Source organism: Dermochelys coriacea, chromosome 20 (genome assembly GCF_009764565.3).
Source record: "Dermochelys coriacea isolate rDerCor1 chromosome 20, rDerCor1.pri.v4, whole genome shotgun sequence".
NCBI lineage: Eukaryota > Metazoa > Chordata > Testudines > Dermochelyidae > Dermochelys > Dermochelys coriacea.
The window spans coordinates 18,775,311-18,792,566 of NC_050087.2; the positions used below are offsets into that span (position 1 = coordinate 18,775,311).

The 17,256-nt window shown below is 48.3% G+C and overlaps 1 protein-coding gene across 1 annotated transcript; it reads left to right on the forward strand.

The window, feature by feature from the left end:
• Positions 1-1,823: 1,823 nt before the first annotated feature.
• Positions 1,824-13,167, forward strand: LOC119845700 (hepatic lectin-like). The gene is made up of 9 exons (XM_038378309.2): positions 1,824-2,227; positions 3,283-3,485; positions 4,943-5,067; positions 7,546-7,653; positions 9,021-9,095; positions 9,645-9,796; positions 10,311-10,423; positions 10,796-12,232; positions 12,445-13,167. The coding sequence occupies exons 3-8, from the start codon at positions 5,025-5,027 to the stop codon at positions 10,929-10,931; spliced, it is 627 nt and encodes a 208-aa protein (XP_038234237.1). The 5' UTR covers positions 1,824-2,227; positions 3,283-3,485; positions 4,943-5,024; the 3' UTR covers positions 10,932-12,232; positions 12,445-13,167.
• The last annotated feature ends 4,089 nt before the right edge of the window (positions 13,168-17,256 follow it).

Here is a 17,256-nt window from a genome sequence, read left to right on the forward strand (position 1 = left end):
CAGTTAACAAGAATATCAGAGGAACAGTGGGGGGTGGGGTGGGGGGGAGAAATACCATGGGGAAATAGTTTTACTTTGTGTAATGACTCATCCATTCCCAGTCTCTATTCAAGCCTAAGTTAATTGTATCCAGTTTGCAAATTAATTCCAATTCAGCAGTCTCTCGTTGGAGTCTGTTTTTGAAGCTTTTTTGTTGAAGTATAGCCACTCTTAGGTCTGTGATCGAGTGACCAGAGAGATTGAAGTGTTCTCCAACTGGTTTTTGAATGTTATAATTCTTGACGTCTGATTTGTGTCCATTCATTTTTATGGCTGACTTAGAACAACGCTTCCTCAGCTCTCGTCCCCTAATGCCCCTACTCTACTTGCGCTACATTTATGACATCTTCATCATCTGGACCCATGGAAAAGAAGCTCTTGAGGAATTCCACCATGATTTCAACAATTTCCATCCCACCATCAACCTCAGCCTGGACCAGTCCACACAAGAGATCCACTTCCTGGTCACTACGGTGCTAATAAGCGATGGTCACATAAACACCACCCTATATCGGAAACCTACTGACCGCGATTCCTACCTACATGCCTCTAGCTTTCATCCAGATCATACCACTCGATCCATTGTCTACAGCCAAGCTCTACGATATAACCGCATTTGCTCCAACCCCTCAGACAGAGACAAACACCTACAAGATCTCTATCATGCATTCCTACAACTACAATACCCACCTGCTGAAGTGAAGAAACAGATTGACAGAGCCAGAAGAGTACCCAGAAGTCACCTACTACAGGACAGGCCCAACAAAGAAAACAACAGAACGCCACTAGCCATCACCTTCAGCCCCCAACTAAAACCTCTCAAACGCATCATCAAGGATCTACAACCTATCCTGAAGGACGAGCCATCGCTCTCTCAGATCTTGGGAGACAGACCAGTCCTTGCTTACAGACAGCCCCCCAATCTGAAGCAAATACTCACCAGCAACCACACACCACACAACAGAACCACTAACCCAGGAACCTATCCTTGCAACAAAGCCCGTTGCCAACTCTGTCCACATATCTATTCAGGGGATACCATCATAGGGCCTAATCACATCAGCCACACTATCAGAGGCTCCTTCACCTGCGCATCTACCAATGTGATATATGCCATCATGTGCCAGCAATGCCCCTCTGCCATGTACATTGGCCAAACTGGACAGTCTCTACGTAAAAGAATGAATGGACACAAATCAGACGTCAAGAATTATAACATTCAAAAACCAGTTGGAGAACACTTCAATCTCTCTGGTCACTCGATCACAGACCTAAGAGTGGCTATACTTCAACAAAAAAGCTTCAAAAACAGACTCCAACGAGAGACTGCTGAATTGGAATTAATTTGCAAACTGGATACAATTAACTTAGGCTTGAATAGAGACTGGGAATGGATGAGTCATTACACAAAGTAAAACTATTTCCCCATGGTATTTCTCCCCCCCACCCCACCCCCCACTGTTCCTCTGATATTCTTGTTAACTGCTGGAATTAGCCTACCTGCTTGTCACCATGAAAGGTTTTCCTCCTTCCCCCCCCTGCTGTTGGTGATGGCTTATCTTAAGTGATCACTTCTCTGTGTGTGTGTATATAAATCTCTCCTCTGTTTTTTCCACCAAATGCATCCGATGAAGTGAGCTGTAGCTCACGAAAGCTTATGCTCTAATAAATTTGTTAGTCTCTAAGGTGCCACAAGTACTCCTTTTCTTTCTCCTTACAGTGTGTATGATAAACCCATTGTTTCATGTTCTCTGTGTGTGTGTATATAAATCTCTCCTCTGTTTTTTCCACCAAATGCATCCGATGAAGTGAGCTGTAGCTCACGAAAGCTTATGCTCTAATAAATTTGTTAGTCTCTAAGGTGCCACAAGTACTCCTTTTCTTTTTGGTGAAATGTATGTAAGCATATTATATACAAAGTTATGTATTTATACTGAAATGTGGGTTCTTCGGGTATGTAAGTTAAGACCGGTTATTAGAAGGCGATAAGTTCTGGTCAGGCAGGATAGTAGACATTTATCTCCCTAAGTGGTCATAGCATATTGCATATCTTACAATATAAGTCTATTTGCATATGGAGCTACCAGCTAATCAAAATTTCAAAGTCTACAGGAAATCACAAAATCTACAAGAGGGAACACAGCGAAGAGTTAGTCTGGTATATCCGGAGACCGCAAGGAGACACAAGGTATTATTCACTGAGTAGCCAAGCTGAGTGTGTGGCTTGTTAAGTGAAAAGGGATTAGAGCCTACTGGCTGAAAAATGCCAGTGCGCAATCCTAGAAGACAGGATAGTAACTAGCTAAGTCTTCTAGGTTCTAGAATGTGTGTTATCATTTTATGTTACTTGTCACCATTTGTTTTTAATACCTCTGCTTGCAATCATTGAAATCTCTGCTCTTTATTTAATAAACTTTTACCTGTTGTCCCTATTAACATATGTCTGTGCTGAATGTTAAGCAGAGTGTGATCTGAAGGGAAATGGGTAAGCTGGTGTGTAGCACGTCTTAGGTAGTATGGGATCTGTGAATTCTGCAGGTGTCCAGTGGACCAGGGGCTGGTCGTTCCAGAGTGACACACACGGGTTAGAGTGTCTCTATCGCTAAACTGGAGAGAGAGCAGGGCCTGTGTAGGCCTAGAGGGGAGTGCCTCCATGGCCGGGAGGGTTTGTGGAGCTTACTCCGAGCTAGCACAGACAAGGCTTCCTCATGCTAAGCAGAGGTGGTAGCAAGGAGCCTTCCCCCTGGGAAGTGTCACACCTATTGTTACATGTTTATCACAAACGCAAAGGTTTAAGCTACAGTAAAGGCTGCAAGGAACTATGTTACCTTCCATAGCATCAGCCACTGGGGATCTGGTCCTTTTTTAACTACAGACATGAAAACAAATTGGCAAAAATGAAAATCAAGAACACAGCAAAATCAGTCAGTCCAGCTCTTAACACAGTTTGATGGGGCCAGGCTGGGACTCTGGAATCTGTAAGTGCTGGAAATAGGGGTGCTGCCACACCCCCTGGCTTGAAGTGGTTTTCATTACATACAGGGTTTACAGTTTGGTTCAGTGTCTCTCAGCACCCTCACTATAAAACATTGTTCCAGCCCCCCTGCTGGAATCGAAATGTTCTCTACCGTTGTTAGCACTGGGATGTTTGCAATCTGCCAGCACCATGTCCTAAACAGAGTAATTTAATATTTGTAAGTCCCAACTTGCCAGTTTCTGAACTGAGATTGTTTTCTATCCCAGAGCACCTGCGGAACATGCACGTACTAAGCATGGAATGGCAAGGGAACAGCAATTCTACGTTTCATGTACTAACTATCAGACTGTTCAGCTGCATTAATGTATGGAGTCTGGGTATCGCAGGAGTCCTAGAGCTGTGCTGGCAACTTGCCGAGACTGTAGATACCACTGTTTAGTCTATTTGAGCATCATATGACTTTGGGAAAGTAAGTTCTCCTTCTCTGTGCCTCTGTTTCCCCTCCCACCCATTGTGTGCCTTGTCTGTTTAGAACATAAGCTATGAGGGCAAGGACTGTCTGTTACTGTGTGTGTCTGTACGTCACCTGGCATAGAAAGGTTCCTATTTGAGACAGGATCTTTGGGTGCTACCACAGTACGAATAATGGCTAATAATAAATTGCACAAATATAGCCATATGTTAATGAGCATTATATCAATAATTGCATTTGGACAGCAACTTTAAATGAATATAAAACATTCACTAGATGAATTGTGACGTAGCTGGAAGCAGTTACATTTTATAGTGAGATACAGCACAGAAAAAAATGGAAGAATTCAAACAAACCTCCCAAGATTTCTCAAGGGGCAAGATTATTAAAGGCACAAGTGGTAGGTAGACAAATAACTCCTATTGCCTTTGAAAGGCATTTAGGCACCTAACTGCCATTTGTGCTTACTTATATCAGTAAATATTTTTTTAAAAATTACTCCTGAAAGATGAGCTGAGGCCCATGTGCGTTTGTACTGGACACCGAGTGTAAAATAAACCCAATATCTTTGCAACAAGATGTCTTGGAGTCAAGAGACAAGTGACAGTTGAGATCTCACAGTGAAAAGCAACTTGTTTTTCCAAGTTCCATCATTCAAAAATGTTGAGTGACTTCAAACGTTACAAATTACCATGAGACGCTTACTAAGCACGTGAGATTTGGTGCTCAAATTGAAGCTTTTTTGAGAGTTGGAAAAGGAGTTGAAAGAGCACTTAGGACTTGATCCTCCTTTATCCTGCCCCTTTGTGCAGGCATTTATACCGTGCAAAGGGAGTGCAAGACACTACTGTTCTGATCTGACTGCATGTTGCACCAAATTAAAGGACTGCACAAAGAGCAGGGGAATTGGGTACCTAGAACTGAAAATGCTTTAATTACAAAGTAAGACGATAGCTCCATAATACATATATCTGAAGGACAATGATCAGCATGGGATCCATTTTATCTTCTTGTGTAAACATGTCCACTGGGACACCGCCGGTTCTGTGTGGAACAACTCTGCGAGTGCTTAGTAACTGCTTTCCAAATTCAAGAGTGCTGTGATTTTCTTCCAGAAAGAAGGTCCTGAGTTGTTGCTTTTGTGATCAAGCTGGGTTTTTTCTTACCTGCATGAGGGGAGCAGCTTCAGGAATCAGGCCTCTTGTATTTTTGCTCTTGCACAACTTAAAATTGACTAAGAGAGTTTTGAATAAAAAGAATGAGCTGGTTGGCCAACCGAGACCTTTTTTAATCTGTTTGAGCAGAGGAGTTATCAGGACCACGTTTGAAATGGAAGCAATCCAAACAGCCAGGGCTAGAGGACAAGTTGCCTGGAACATGGTGTGAGCACTGCAGGTTATACATTAACCTCTGGTTTTAACATTCCTAGTGGAATTGTGAATTCTCTATTCTAGATATTTCAGTGAGCAGGGTTTCACTTTGCCATGTTCTAAGGCCATTTAAAGCCACCTCTGCCTCCCAGTCATCATTTACAGCATGGACAAAGAAAGGCTTCAAGATGAGCTGCGCATTTTTAGAGGTAAGCCCTCTTCCTTCCCTTCCATCCAATAGCTCAGGAATGGGAGGAAAGACAGAAACGGGTCTCGGGACCAGATGAGTGGGCAGTCATGGGATAAGAGGGAAGGTCCTCTCATGGATCGGTAGCTGGTTAAAAGATAGGAAACAAAAGGTAGGAATAAACGGTCAATTTTCAAAGTGGAGAGCAGTAAATAACGGGGTCCCCCAGGGATCTGTACTGGGGCCGGGGCTGTGGAACATATTCATAAATGCTCTGGAAAAGGAAGTAAACAGTGAGGTGGCAAAGTTTGCAGAGGATACAAAATTACTCAAGATAGATAGGTCAAAAACTGACTGGGAAGAGAGACAAAGGGATCTCACAAAACTGGCTGACTGGACAAGAAAATGACAGATGAAATTCAGTGTTGATAAGTGCAAAGTAATGCACATTGCAGAACAGAATCCCAACTATCCATACAAAATGATGAGGTCTAAATTAGCTCTTTCTATTCAGGAATGAGATCTTGGAGTCACTGTGGGGAGTTCTCTGAAAACATCTGCTCAATGTATAGCAGCCGTCAAAAAAGGCAACAGGATGTTAGGAACCATTAGCGAAGGGAGAGATAATAAGGCAGAAAATATCATAATGCCTCTCCATAAATCCATAGTATGACCAGACCTGGAATACGGCGTGCAGTCTGGTTGCCCCATCCCAAAAAGGATATATTAGAATTGTAAAAAGTACAGAGAAGAGCAACAAAAATGAAGAGGAGGATGGAACAGCTTCCGTCTGAAAACAGATGAAAAAGAATGGGACTGTTCATCTTAGAAAAGAGACGACTAATGGGGGGGGGGGGGGATATGATCGAGGTCTAGCCAGCCACGATGGGTGTGGAGAAAATGAGAAAGTGTCATTTACCCCTTCATGTAACACAAGAACCAGGGCTCACCCTATGCAATGAATAGGCAGCAGGTTTAAAACAAACGTAAGGAAGTACTTCTTCACAGAACACACAGTCACCTGTGGAATTCATTGTCACGGGGTGTTGTGAAGGCCAAATATATAACTGGGTTAAAAAAGAGCTAGATAAGTTCATGGAGGATAGGTCCATCAGTGGCTATTAGGCAAGATGGCTGGGGACACCCCCAGTTTTCTGGGTGTCCCTAAACCTCTGACTGCCAGGTTGCTGGGACTGGACGATGGGATGGATCACTTGATAATTGCCCTGTTCTGTTCACTCCTTCTGAAGCATCTGGCACTGGCCGCCATCGGAAGACAGGACACTGGGCTAGGTGGACCTTTGGTCTGACTCAGTGTGGCCATTCTTAGGAGTCTGCTCTGTCTGCTGCTGCTGAACAGATGCCACAGAGAAATCTTTCCTCACCCTGACCTGCGAGAAGGGAGATGAGCGTCTCTGGCCAATTCAGTCTTGGGCGCCTCTGTTCTGACAGGCGGGCTAATTAGCGCTAATTGTGCTGGGCTGTTTGAGACGAGCCCTGCTGGGAGCTGTATTTTATGCTTTTCAATGAAAGGAAAATAGTGTGTTGGCAGGTGAGGGAAGGAAGTGGCCTTTCATAGAGATGTTACTGCTTTGAATCCGATGAAGTGAGCTGTAGCTCACGAAAGCTTATGCTCTAATAAATTTGTTAGTCTCTAAGGTGCCACAAGTACTCCTTTTCTTTTTGCGAATACAGACTAACACGGCTGCTACTCTGAAAACTGCTTTGAATAAGGCTCATGGGCCCTGATCTTCTGAAAGGACTGCGAGGGTCCGACTCGAAACGCCTCAGAGGGGCTGGGTTGTTTCGGCACTCAGCATTGTCTGGAACCGGAGCCCCCCTTAAGTTGTCTTAAACCGGGCACGACATCCAGAATGTGCAGCCCCTCTCTAAAGGCTGAGTCACAGGCCTAATCCCCCAGGATGAATTTGGAATGTTTGTTAAACATCAGTTAACGATGGGGAAAAAGTAATCCTCTAGAGGGCACGTGCTAAATAAAACTGTAACACTGGATACTTGGTCACAGTCTGAATGGAAGCTTAAACCCTTCCTTTGTTCGTGATTATTACCAGCCATTAAAAGCATGTTACGGTCATGAGAGGTGTATCCCGTGAATGGTTAGAAGCTTATAAGCTCTTTCTGTTCTGTGTTTGTACAGCATCTAGCACAATGGGGCCTTGATACATGACTGGGGTTTCTAGGCGACACCATAACACACCTAATAAATAACATACAGTGCCCAGCACACTGGGGTCCTGATCCAGGATCGGGGCTCCCAGACACTATTGCAGTGTGGCTAAGAAGAAAAAACTGATAGCAGTAAGTTGTAGTTATAAATGCCCTATCGACCTCTATATCAAGCAATTAACCATCTAATTTAGGGTTAATCATTTATTAACCCTTTTTTAACGATGAATGGGACCTTCCTGCAAAGCAGCACCAGAGCTGCTGCCAAACCTGTCAGTCTGTGACCCTTCGCAATCTTTCTTCTGTTCTAAAGACAGGAACTTCCTCCGGCAGAAGCTGAGATCCTCCCTCACAGTCTACGTGCTGCTGGCGCTTTCTTACCTGCTGATTGTCATCCTGTTTGTGGTGTCGCTCTCCAGAGGTACCTTGCGTGGGGCCTTCGGAAGATGAAACATTTCACATCATTGATGAGGAAGGAAGTTGGGGAAACTCAGAGAGACGTGTGCTCAGAAGCCCTGGGGTCAAACCCTGATACTGAGTCCTTCTTCTTCTTTGTCTTATCAGGAGCAAAGAGCTCGCCCAAGATTCCCCCTGCGCTGGGTGCTGCGGGGACACAGGGAGCCAGCCCCTGTCTTGCAGAGCTTGCAGTCTAAACTGACACAGGGTGGGAAGGGAAACTGACACAGGGTACAGAGAGGGGAAGCAACTGCCCAGGCTCTCCCAGCAGGCCAGAGGTTGAGCGGGGAATAGAATCCTGTCTCCTGAGTGCCACCCTGTCCCCTGCCTGTCCACCTCGGTAGCAGGGCCCTCGCCGTCTCTGGGTCTCCGTTTCTCTCCAGCTGCAAAGTGCGGGTGGAATTGTATGTTGTTCTCTACCTGGCAAGGGGAGGCAGGTGAAGTGACTTTGAAGGTGTGGCGCTCTAGCATTGTTATAGAATGGGCTCTATTGATTATCTTCAATAAGGTAAATTAAAGCCTTGCTCAAAGGAAGCCTGGTGGGCTGCAGGGGCGGGGGGGGGGGGGGTTGGAGATAAATTAAACTTGTTTAACCCTTCCACTGCCTCACACTGAGGTCTTGTTGCTGGTGCTGGGGGTGCTCTGCCAGACATAGCTGGCATGCTGAGTACTAGCAAGAGGGTTACTCTGTCAGCACTCACCAGCCCAAAAAGAAGCCACATCCTAGCCGTGGAACATGGCCATAACCCCAGGGCCAGGCGGATCCCCAGAGCTTCATGTTGGGACTTTTCTGGTCTTGGATTTTTGCACTGATGTTGTGCAAGTCTCTAGTCACCTTTCACGCCAGCACCGCTATGACAGCATAGCTACCCTAGTGCACCAACGCTTACTCTGGGGAACAAACCCTTTGAAACACCCACCGCAGCCTTTGCAAATCTGCCTGGAATTTCTGGTGCCCACTGGGGATTATCTAATGGCAGTTTTTTCCTTTGTGTATCCCAAGGTGTTTTTGTTTCCCACCAAACCTGTTAAATCCTGCTTCTTATTCCAGGCTGAACCAGGTTGTAAACCTGGGAGAATTAGTGCATTAAGGTGTCCAGATCACCTTGCCCTGTGATTGGCTATAAGGGCATGGTTTTGGCTTTCCCCATGGAGTAAATAAGCCTCTTTGGAAGGCATTTCTAGCACGTGCTTAGTGCTGGTGAGCTTGCTGGGTAAAGGGTGTTGAAACCCAAAGATGACTCAATGTCACTCAGACATAACAGGGTGTCATCAGGGTCAGATAACCTGGCATGTGTTCTCTCTCTCCCTCCCCCCCCGCCCCGATTTTAGTTTCAATGCTCTCTTCACAATTTAATGAAATGCGCAAGGAGCTGAAACGGAATAATTCCAGCAACGATTTCAAACGTAAGTACAGGGCACTGCCCTATGCCCCCTCCCCCCGGCTCCTCCCCAGCTGCTGACTCCTGCTGCCTCTGCTGTGTCCTCCCCATTATCCACCCCTGCAGGAGCCTCTTCCTTCCCATTTCCTCTTCCCTCCCCTGCCCTCTGCTCTGCCCATCTCCCTGGGTTGCCCTCCTGCGGACACGCTCCTTCTGGCCACAGCTGCTGCTCCCTGCTGTGATCATTAGTTGCAGGGTATCTGTTCAGTCTCTTAACACCAGAGATCCTTGTTGTAAGGTACCCTAGCAGCAATTTTGGGGCTTTACCTCTTCTGATTTTCTTTGGCTCACTTCATCCTGCACACAGGGGATCCCAGCTTCTGAGCTATTTAGTTGCTTTGGAGCCTGGGCCCCAGCTTTCGTCTATTTGTTAGACAGAAGCAAACCCCTGTAGTATTGTGACTGGACAGTTCCAGCGATAACCACTGCCTTGGAAGTCAGGTCCTTGCAGAGCTGGGGTCGTGTTGTCATTTCCACCTGCATCTCTGACTCAGCTGGTCCCTCCCTTTTCCAGTGTTCCCGTGCGGACCTGAGGCCCGGGAATGGGAATACTTCAGCGGAAAATGTTACTACTTCTCCTTGCATGCCACATCTTGGCAGAGGGCAAAGGTGCTGTGTGAGGAGGAGCATTCGTACCTGGCCATCGTTAACAGCCATGCCAAGCAGGTAAAGATGAGAGTCTGGATGGAAAACCCCTGAGCTCCTTTCTCATGGCTTGCCGTCTCTCAGGGCCTCTCTGTCATTCCCACATTCTTAGCACCCACGGGAAACTAGCCGCTTCCCCCAGCTAACTCTGCAGCACCCTCCTATGGGTTCCCATCGCTACACATATAACAACTCTCTGTTGTGGTGGCCAATGGGAATTGAACGTGACTGAAACCACAGGCTTTAACCACTTGAGCTGAAAGAGCAACTCCATTAGCAGTCCTAGGCTTTTGTGCTCTCTGTGCCAGCCACACAAAGGGGACGTCACTGAGACCCTGACCCTGTGTGGTACATGGTCTGTTATGGGTCTCTGGATGCATGTAGTGGCAGAGTCCTGTGGGGTGTGTTACACATCGAATAGACATGGCTTCACCAGCCACACTTCTGCTGTGATGCAAATGAAGAGTAAAATTGCACTGATCCTGGTAAAGGAGATAACTCTGTGCTTCTTCCCCCACGCCCCTTCCGGCCATAGAATTTTATCATGTACAGGACACGCAACCAGCGCTTCTGGATTGGCCTCTCAGACCGGAACGCAGAAGGGGAGTGGAAATGGATCGATGGGAGCAACTCCACAACCGGTTTCACGTGAGTGTGGGGCTGACCCCTGCTGGCTACCACTCTCCCTCTTCCTTAATGCCACAGGCCTCCTTCTGCAGAAACAGCCTCTGTGTCTGTTGAGAGATCCCAAAGGCGTGGGGCTGGGCCACATGGGGGTAAAATCAGGTCATGGGAAGCCGCATAAAGTGTTGATGTCCAACTTTCTGTGGTGTATAAGACTGATGGTTTTCACCAGCAATGGGCCTACACTTCAATCTCTGAGCCAACCGTCCCCCTAACTCCAGGAAACTCCAGCTTCAAATCCCCATTGTGTGTGGCTTAGGCCCACCTCCTGCTTTGACCCCGCTCTGTCCCCTGCGCTCCGTTCCTGCCACTCCAACTGTAGCCCCGTATGTTTAGGTACTGGAAGGAGGGGGAGCCCAACAACAGTGAACAGAACGAGGACTGTGCACACGTCTGGACCTATGGGGAGTGGAACGATGTGCATTGCACATACGAGTGCTACTACATCTGTGAAAAGCCTGCACCTCCGTGAGCAGAGACCAGACCATAGCCACCTCCCAGCCACACTGCCTGAACCTGCAGGTCAGTGCAGAGAGCCAGCGCTGCCTCCTGGTGGTGACAGAGATGCAAGCCAAGGTCCAGCACTTTGACACTGTAAACATCATACTAATCTTTTTACTTTCCCCTGCTCTTCTGTTCTTAATTTATATTCCTTTTATCTTTGTGTCCATTTCCTGTCTGCTCCTCCATGGGTCTCTCTCAGCCGTTGGGTCAGTATCCTTGGGAGGACCCAGAAGGGACTTCTGATGCTAAAAGTCTGCACCTTTACAGCTTGAGCCTAGGGCTGATCAAAACTGTTTTCAAACGAAGATGTTGTTGAAAAGTTGCCTTCTTGAAACCAAATTTTAAAAATGAGTTTTCAAAATGTTCTGGGGTTTTTACTCCCCCTCTCCATGCCAACGAGAAAAAGAGGGGAAACGGGTGAAAATGGGAAAAATTTGAAACCAAAAATTTTGGGTCAAAAAATTTTTTTTTGGAAAATAATGAAAGCAGGTTGTGAAGTTTTCAAAACTAACCAAATTTTCAAAATCCATCCCACTCTCCCACCCCCAAATTGCATCTGTTTTCATTTTTCAATCAATTGGCTGTAACAGACTCGCGTCCTCCGTGGGTTGGGCACCTCGGTAACATCCGCAGACTTGTGGGTCACATGTGGGTGCACTTGGAAAGTTACAGGGAACCAATGTGCAGTGTCTGCTGAAAACCACAAGAGGCTGCAGTGGCAGCTGAGTCCTCCCTGTTTTTAACAGGTGGAATAGTGAGAGCACAGGGCAAAGTTTGATGCAATCACAGGGGAAGTAGCCAGTTTAGGATCAATAAGAGCAGACACAGATTTATCCAATGTGTGATTCCCTGCCCTCAGGGAGTCAGACACAGTCGCTAGGTACGGGGTGTGCCAGTTAATAGCCTTTATAGCCATCTCTGCAAGCTCTGATCATGGGGTTAGAGGAATCATAGTGGGGATTAGGGAGAAATTCTTTCCCACCGTAGAGCTAGTTATACTGGCAGAGGGGAGGGTTGGCTTTTCCTCTGACGCAATGAGCAATGGCCACTGCCAGAACAGATGGACCACTGATATGAGAGGGGGTGATCCCAGACTAGCTGGGGCAGTGGCCCTCTCGGATGTGAATCCTCTAATGCTCCTCTATAAATTCAGAGTTAATGGCCACATCTGCAGCTCTGTTAGCTTCTGTGGATTTGTTAACTCCATAGGTGCTGGAACTAGGGGTTTTCCCACACCCCCTGGCTTGCCGTGGTTTCCATTATATGCATGTTTCAGAGTAGCAGCTGTGTTAGTCTGTATTCACAAAAAGAAAAGGAGAACTTGTGGCACCTTAGAGACTAACAAATTTATTTGAGCATAAGCTTTCGTGAGCTACAGCTCACTTTATCCAATGAAGTGAGCTGTAGCTCATGAAAGCTTATGCTCAAATAAATTTGTTAGTCTCTAAGGTGCCACAAGTACTCCTTTTCATTATATGCAGGGTTTGCAGTTTGGCTCAATGGCTCTAAGCACCCCGCTATACACATTGTTCCAGCCTCCCTGCACAACTCTGAGGTCTCTTCCCCCACCCTCCAAACCCTGGTGCTGTTTCCCCCAGGAATTCTCTCTCTGTGGCACGTGACTCTCCTACTCCCTGCACAGGGAAAGCTCTGGGTCAGATCATTCTGGCGGCCGGGAAAGTCTCCAGCGAGGGATGGTGACAGATGCATATCTCTCCATCAGACATGGTTTGGTTCAGCTGCGGCAGGCCTGAAAATTATTTCCCTGTGAACAACTTCATTTCTGTCAACAGCCGTCTTTGAAAAATGTTGGCGGTGTTATTGAAAACTCCTCCAAAAATCGTTGTTTTTCAGCCAACAAAAAACAAACACTTTCCATGTATAACCAAATGATTTCACCTGCACACCCCTGCCCCCCAAAAAATATTGGGAAATATATCTTGGAAGATAATGTCCATTTTGTCAAAAAAACAACATTTTCCAGCCCAAAATAAAACTCTTGATGGAAAATTTACAACCAGCTGTAGTTACAACCTGTAGGCACCAGATGGTGCCCTTCTGCCAACAGCAGAGCACTCGAAGTGGAAAGTTGCACTCAGCATAAAAACAGGTCTCAGAGTAGCAGTCGTGTTAGTCTGTATTCGCAAAAAAGAAAAGGAGGACTTGTGGCACCTTATAGACTAACAAATTTATTTGAGCATAAGCTTTCGTGAGCTACAGCTCACTTCATCAGATGCACTCGGTGGAAAATTTTTTCCACCGAATGCATCTGATGAAATGAGCTGCAGCTCACGAAAGCTTATGCTCAAATAAATTTGTTAGTCTCTAAGGTGCCACAAGTCCTCCGACTCAGCATAAAACCAGCTTCCTTTGCTGTCTCCTGTGCTTTCTGTCCTTTCTTCATGGTACAGTAAAAAAAATAAATAAATTGAACAGGCTGCAAATTGCAGGTTTAACAGTAAAACTATTTGGCTGGGGGGCTGCTGCTGCCCTGGCACCCCTGAGCACTGTTGTGATAATAAATAATTAAGTCTTCTCATCAATCAGTCTACAAAGGAGGTGACTTATTGCTCCCATTTTACAGACCTGCATTGTACATCCCCTAGTTCTCAGCACTTACAGCAGCTTACACGGGGTTATTACATTCCTAATAAAACAGCCATAGGACAAGCCGTTGCTCTCGAGTTGGAAGTGAAATGGGTGATGGTGAATTTGAGCCCCTGGTGTTCTGATTTGCAAAGGGGCTGAGCACCCACCAGTCCCATTGACCTTGCAAATCGGACATCCCCTGTCTCAATTAGGAGGACGCACATGAGGTAAGAGTGGCGCTAACACGGTTTATTAGGTGTGTTACGGGAGCGCCTCGGAGCCCCACACAGGACCAGGACTCCTGTGTGCTGGACACTAAAAAAGATTCTTGTGTACAAAACAAATTAATAATCTCTGATGTACAAAGATACCTAGGGCCCAAGCCTGTATTCCTGGTGAAGGTCTGGAGCTGGATTTGCCAGTCATGTACCCTGACATAAATCTAAGCTGCTCAGGCTGGGCCTGCCCTTTGCAGCAGCATCTAGAGACCCATTGTGCTAGGCTCTGTACAAGCACAGAGTGAGAGAGAGCCCCAGAGCAGGGTCCCCTTGTGCTGCGCCTGACATAATCCCTGCTCTGCAGAGCTGGAAGTCTAAAGGGGCAAGACAGAAACTCAAGGCCCAGAGAGAGGATGCCAACGTCACACAGGAAGTCAGAGGTAGAGCTGGGAATTGAACTCAGGTCTCCTGGCTCTCCCCAGTGCCCCAGCCATTAAACAAGGCCTCCCTCTGAGAGGCCTCTGGAGTGGAGCTAGGTTCTAATCCTGGCTGGGGCACAGGCAGCTGTTGTCAAGGCTCAAGTGCCAAGGTGAAGGATTTGCATCAGATCCTTCTCCTGGAGCAAGAATATCTTGCAGACAAGTCTGTCGCCTTTGTTCCAGTTGGAGTTTGAGAGTAAAAGCAAACAGTGGGCTGCGCCTTGCCATGCCCCGACACTGAGCACACGGAGAACCACCCCATCAAAGGGACGTTTTGCGTATGGAATAGCTGGGATGGATACAAAGGTGACAGCCACTTTTTACACCCCTTAGCTTGGTTAGAGTTGGGGAAGATGCACACTTAGGGGGCTTGGTGCACATGTTAAATACCCAGGCAGCTGCTGTAGCCCAGGGGGCCGATATGCTCTTCCTCTGTCTTTCAATGGTGGACAGCATTCGCCAGCGAGTTTATATGGGTGAGTCCCCAGAAGGCTGGAGATTGGGAGTGATTGGCAGGCGCCATTGTCAGAGTCTCCAAGAAGCACAGTGCATTGTGCTTCCTGTCCACAGGTGAGACCTCACTGTGAGGTCTGCATCCCCTAATGTGCTGTGGCCTTCAGAGGGTCAATCTGCCTCTGTCTCTTCAAGGGAGAGAGAGGCCGTCTGGGAAGCTGGGGCCGGTTGTTACTCTGGCAGGGCCTAGCACGAGTAGGTGGGACTGGATGGAGAGTGCTGAGGTTTCCCTACACACTTCATCACTCACGGGGCGGAGAGGGTTCTGCTCAGCGAGGGGAAGTGGGCTGCGCTTCCCCAGAATCTCCTCCGGCAGCAGGGCCTTCCGCGGTGCCGCCATTACACGAAATTGATCACATGTTAGAAACCTCAGCGCCTTCATCTGTAGCGGCTGCCTGGGGAGAGATTTTGCCAAGAAGCTGCTGCACTCCAAGGCCTGGCAACCGCATGCATTGCAACTGCCAGGGGAAGCGTACTAGAAAAGGCCATGGCTGGAACTCTAGCCAGGGGGACTAGGAAAGTACCTGGGGGCTACAGCGGGTCAGAGAATGGGCAGGATTGGCTGTGACAAGTTAAAAAAGAAATGGGCAAATTTCACCCAAACTTTTTGGGAAAAGTTTCAACAAAACAAAACTCAAAACAATTCAGGTTTGGGTTTTTTGGTCCTCCTCCACCCTGCCTCCCTTCTTCTCCACTCGAAACAGGAGGGAAAGAATGAATACACACACACACACACACACACGTTTGCTGCCAAAACATCTAAAACTTTTATTTAAACCAAACATACTGTATTTATTTTTAGATTTAATTAAAAATGGGGTGAAAATGTTTGAGGAGGGCAGCAGAGGTCTCCCAATGCCAGCCTTGGCTGAGCACAGGTTGCAGGGGGCAGGAAATGGTGGACTGGGGTTACTGCTGCACCCTGGACAAGGCTGCCCAGGCTGTGGGTGTGCAGCCCAAGGAACATTTCAGGGCCTTGGTCCCAGGGGTGGAGAGCCTCTAAGGAGGGTCACACACCTGTTGCACTTGGGCAGCCTCAGGCAGGTCAGGTCCCCCAGCTGGCCAGGTGCAGGGCCCTCTCCCAGCCCGGCCTGGGCAGCAGGCTGGGGCAGAGACCCAGGGCTGCACGGTTACTTCTCTACCAGAAATAAGGGCTCTAGTAAGGGGGTGTTGTGCACCCTGGGGCATTTGACACCCCCACAGGCCAGTTGCTGCCCCACCCCCACCCCATCTGTTCCCCTGAGAGGGTCCCAGGGCCCCCGATTATATCCCAGGTAAAACTCCAATCCATGAAACGGAGAGAAGGGTCTCTGGGGAATCATAGAATAACAGGGTTGGAAGGGACCTCAGGAGGTCATCTAGTCCAACCCCCTGCTCAAAGCAGGACCAGATCCCTAAATGGCTCCCTCAAGGATTGAACTCACAAACCTGGGTTTAACAGGCCAATGCTCAAACCACTGAGCTATCATCCCCCCGTGGGGGGGAAATCTGAGGGGGCATGATGGGGCAAGGTCCAGAGGGCATAAAGGGGGTCGCAGGGAGCAGGGTGGGAGTGGTTCTGGGCTTTCTCCCTGTTGAGAATTTTCTTCAGGTTTTTTTTGTGTGTGAAAATTTTGGCAAGAAAAACCCTGTAGCCTCCCAGCCACTTCCTGGCACACCCCACTTCATCCCCCACCCCCACCGATTTTTATCCCCTCACACCCTCCACACCCCTTCATCCCCTGTACCACCTATACCCAGCCCCCCCACCCCTTTATGCCCTCACACCCTCCACACCGTTTCATCCCCCCACCCACCCCCACCTGCTTTTATCCCCTCACACCCTCCACACCCCTTTATCCCCAACCCTCTTTCATCCCCCCACCCGTTTTTATCCCCTTCATTCCCCCACCCCTTACACCCGCCACACCCCTTCATCCCCTCACCCGCTTTTATCTCCTTCACCACCCCACACCCCTTCATCCCCCCACCCGCTTTTATCTCCTTCACCACCCCACACCCCTTCATCCCTCTGCACCCCCAATTCCCAGCCCCCAGCCTCCTTCATCCCCTGCACCCCATTGCCCTCCGCCTTCACTGCTCAACCGCCACATCCCTTCATCCCTGCACTCCCTTTCATACTCCCGCAATCCCCACACCCCTTTATCCCCCCGTACTCCCCCCTCCATCCCCCAATTCCCAGCCCCCACACCCCTTCATCCTCTGCACCCCATTGCCCCCCGCCTTCACTGCTCAGCCCCCTAGCCCAGGCACCAGGGAGGGGCGGTGCCCCCTGCAGCCCTAAAGGGTCCGCAGCCCTCCGCCCTCCCCCAGTTCGGGTCTGAGCCCAGCCGGGACTGCGGCTGCTAATTACGATGAACGGACCATGGGAATTAATGTGGCTGCGCCTTAAACACCCCAGAGCCAAGACGCGGGGACGCGCCCCTGGGCGCCCCGACACCCCTCGCCGAGCTGCCCCGGTCCCCCCGCCCTTCCCCGCTCCGACCCTCCCCCA

Coding starts and splice junctions, on each gene's coding strand:
- LOC119845700 (XM_038378309.2), top strand. CDS start 5,025: ATGGACAAAGAAAGGCTTCAAGATGAGCTGCGCATTTTTAGAG. Junction 7,654..9,020: donor TGTGGTGTCGCTCTCCAGAG/GTACCTTGCGTG, acceptor CCCCGATTTTAG/TTTCAATGCTCTCTTCACAA. Junction 9,797..10,310: donor TTAACAGCCATGCCAAGCAG/GTAAAGATGAGA, acceptor TTCCGGCCATAG/AATTTTATCATGTACAGGAC.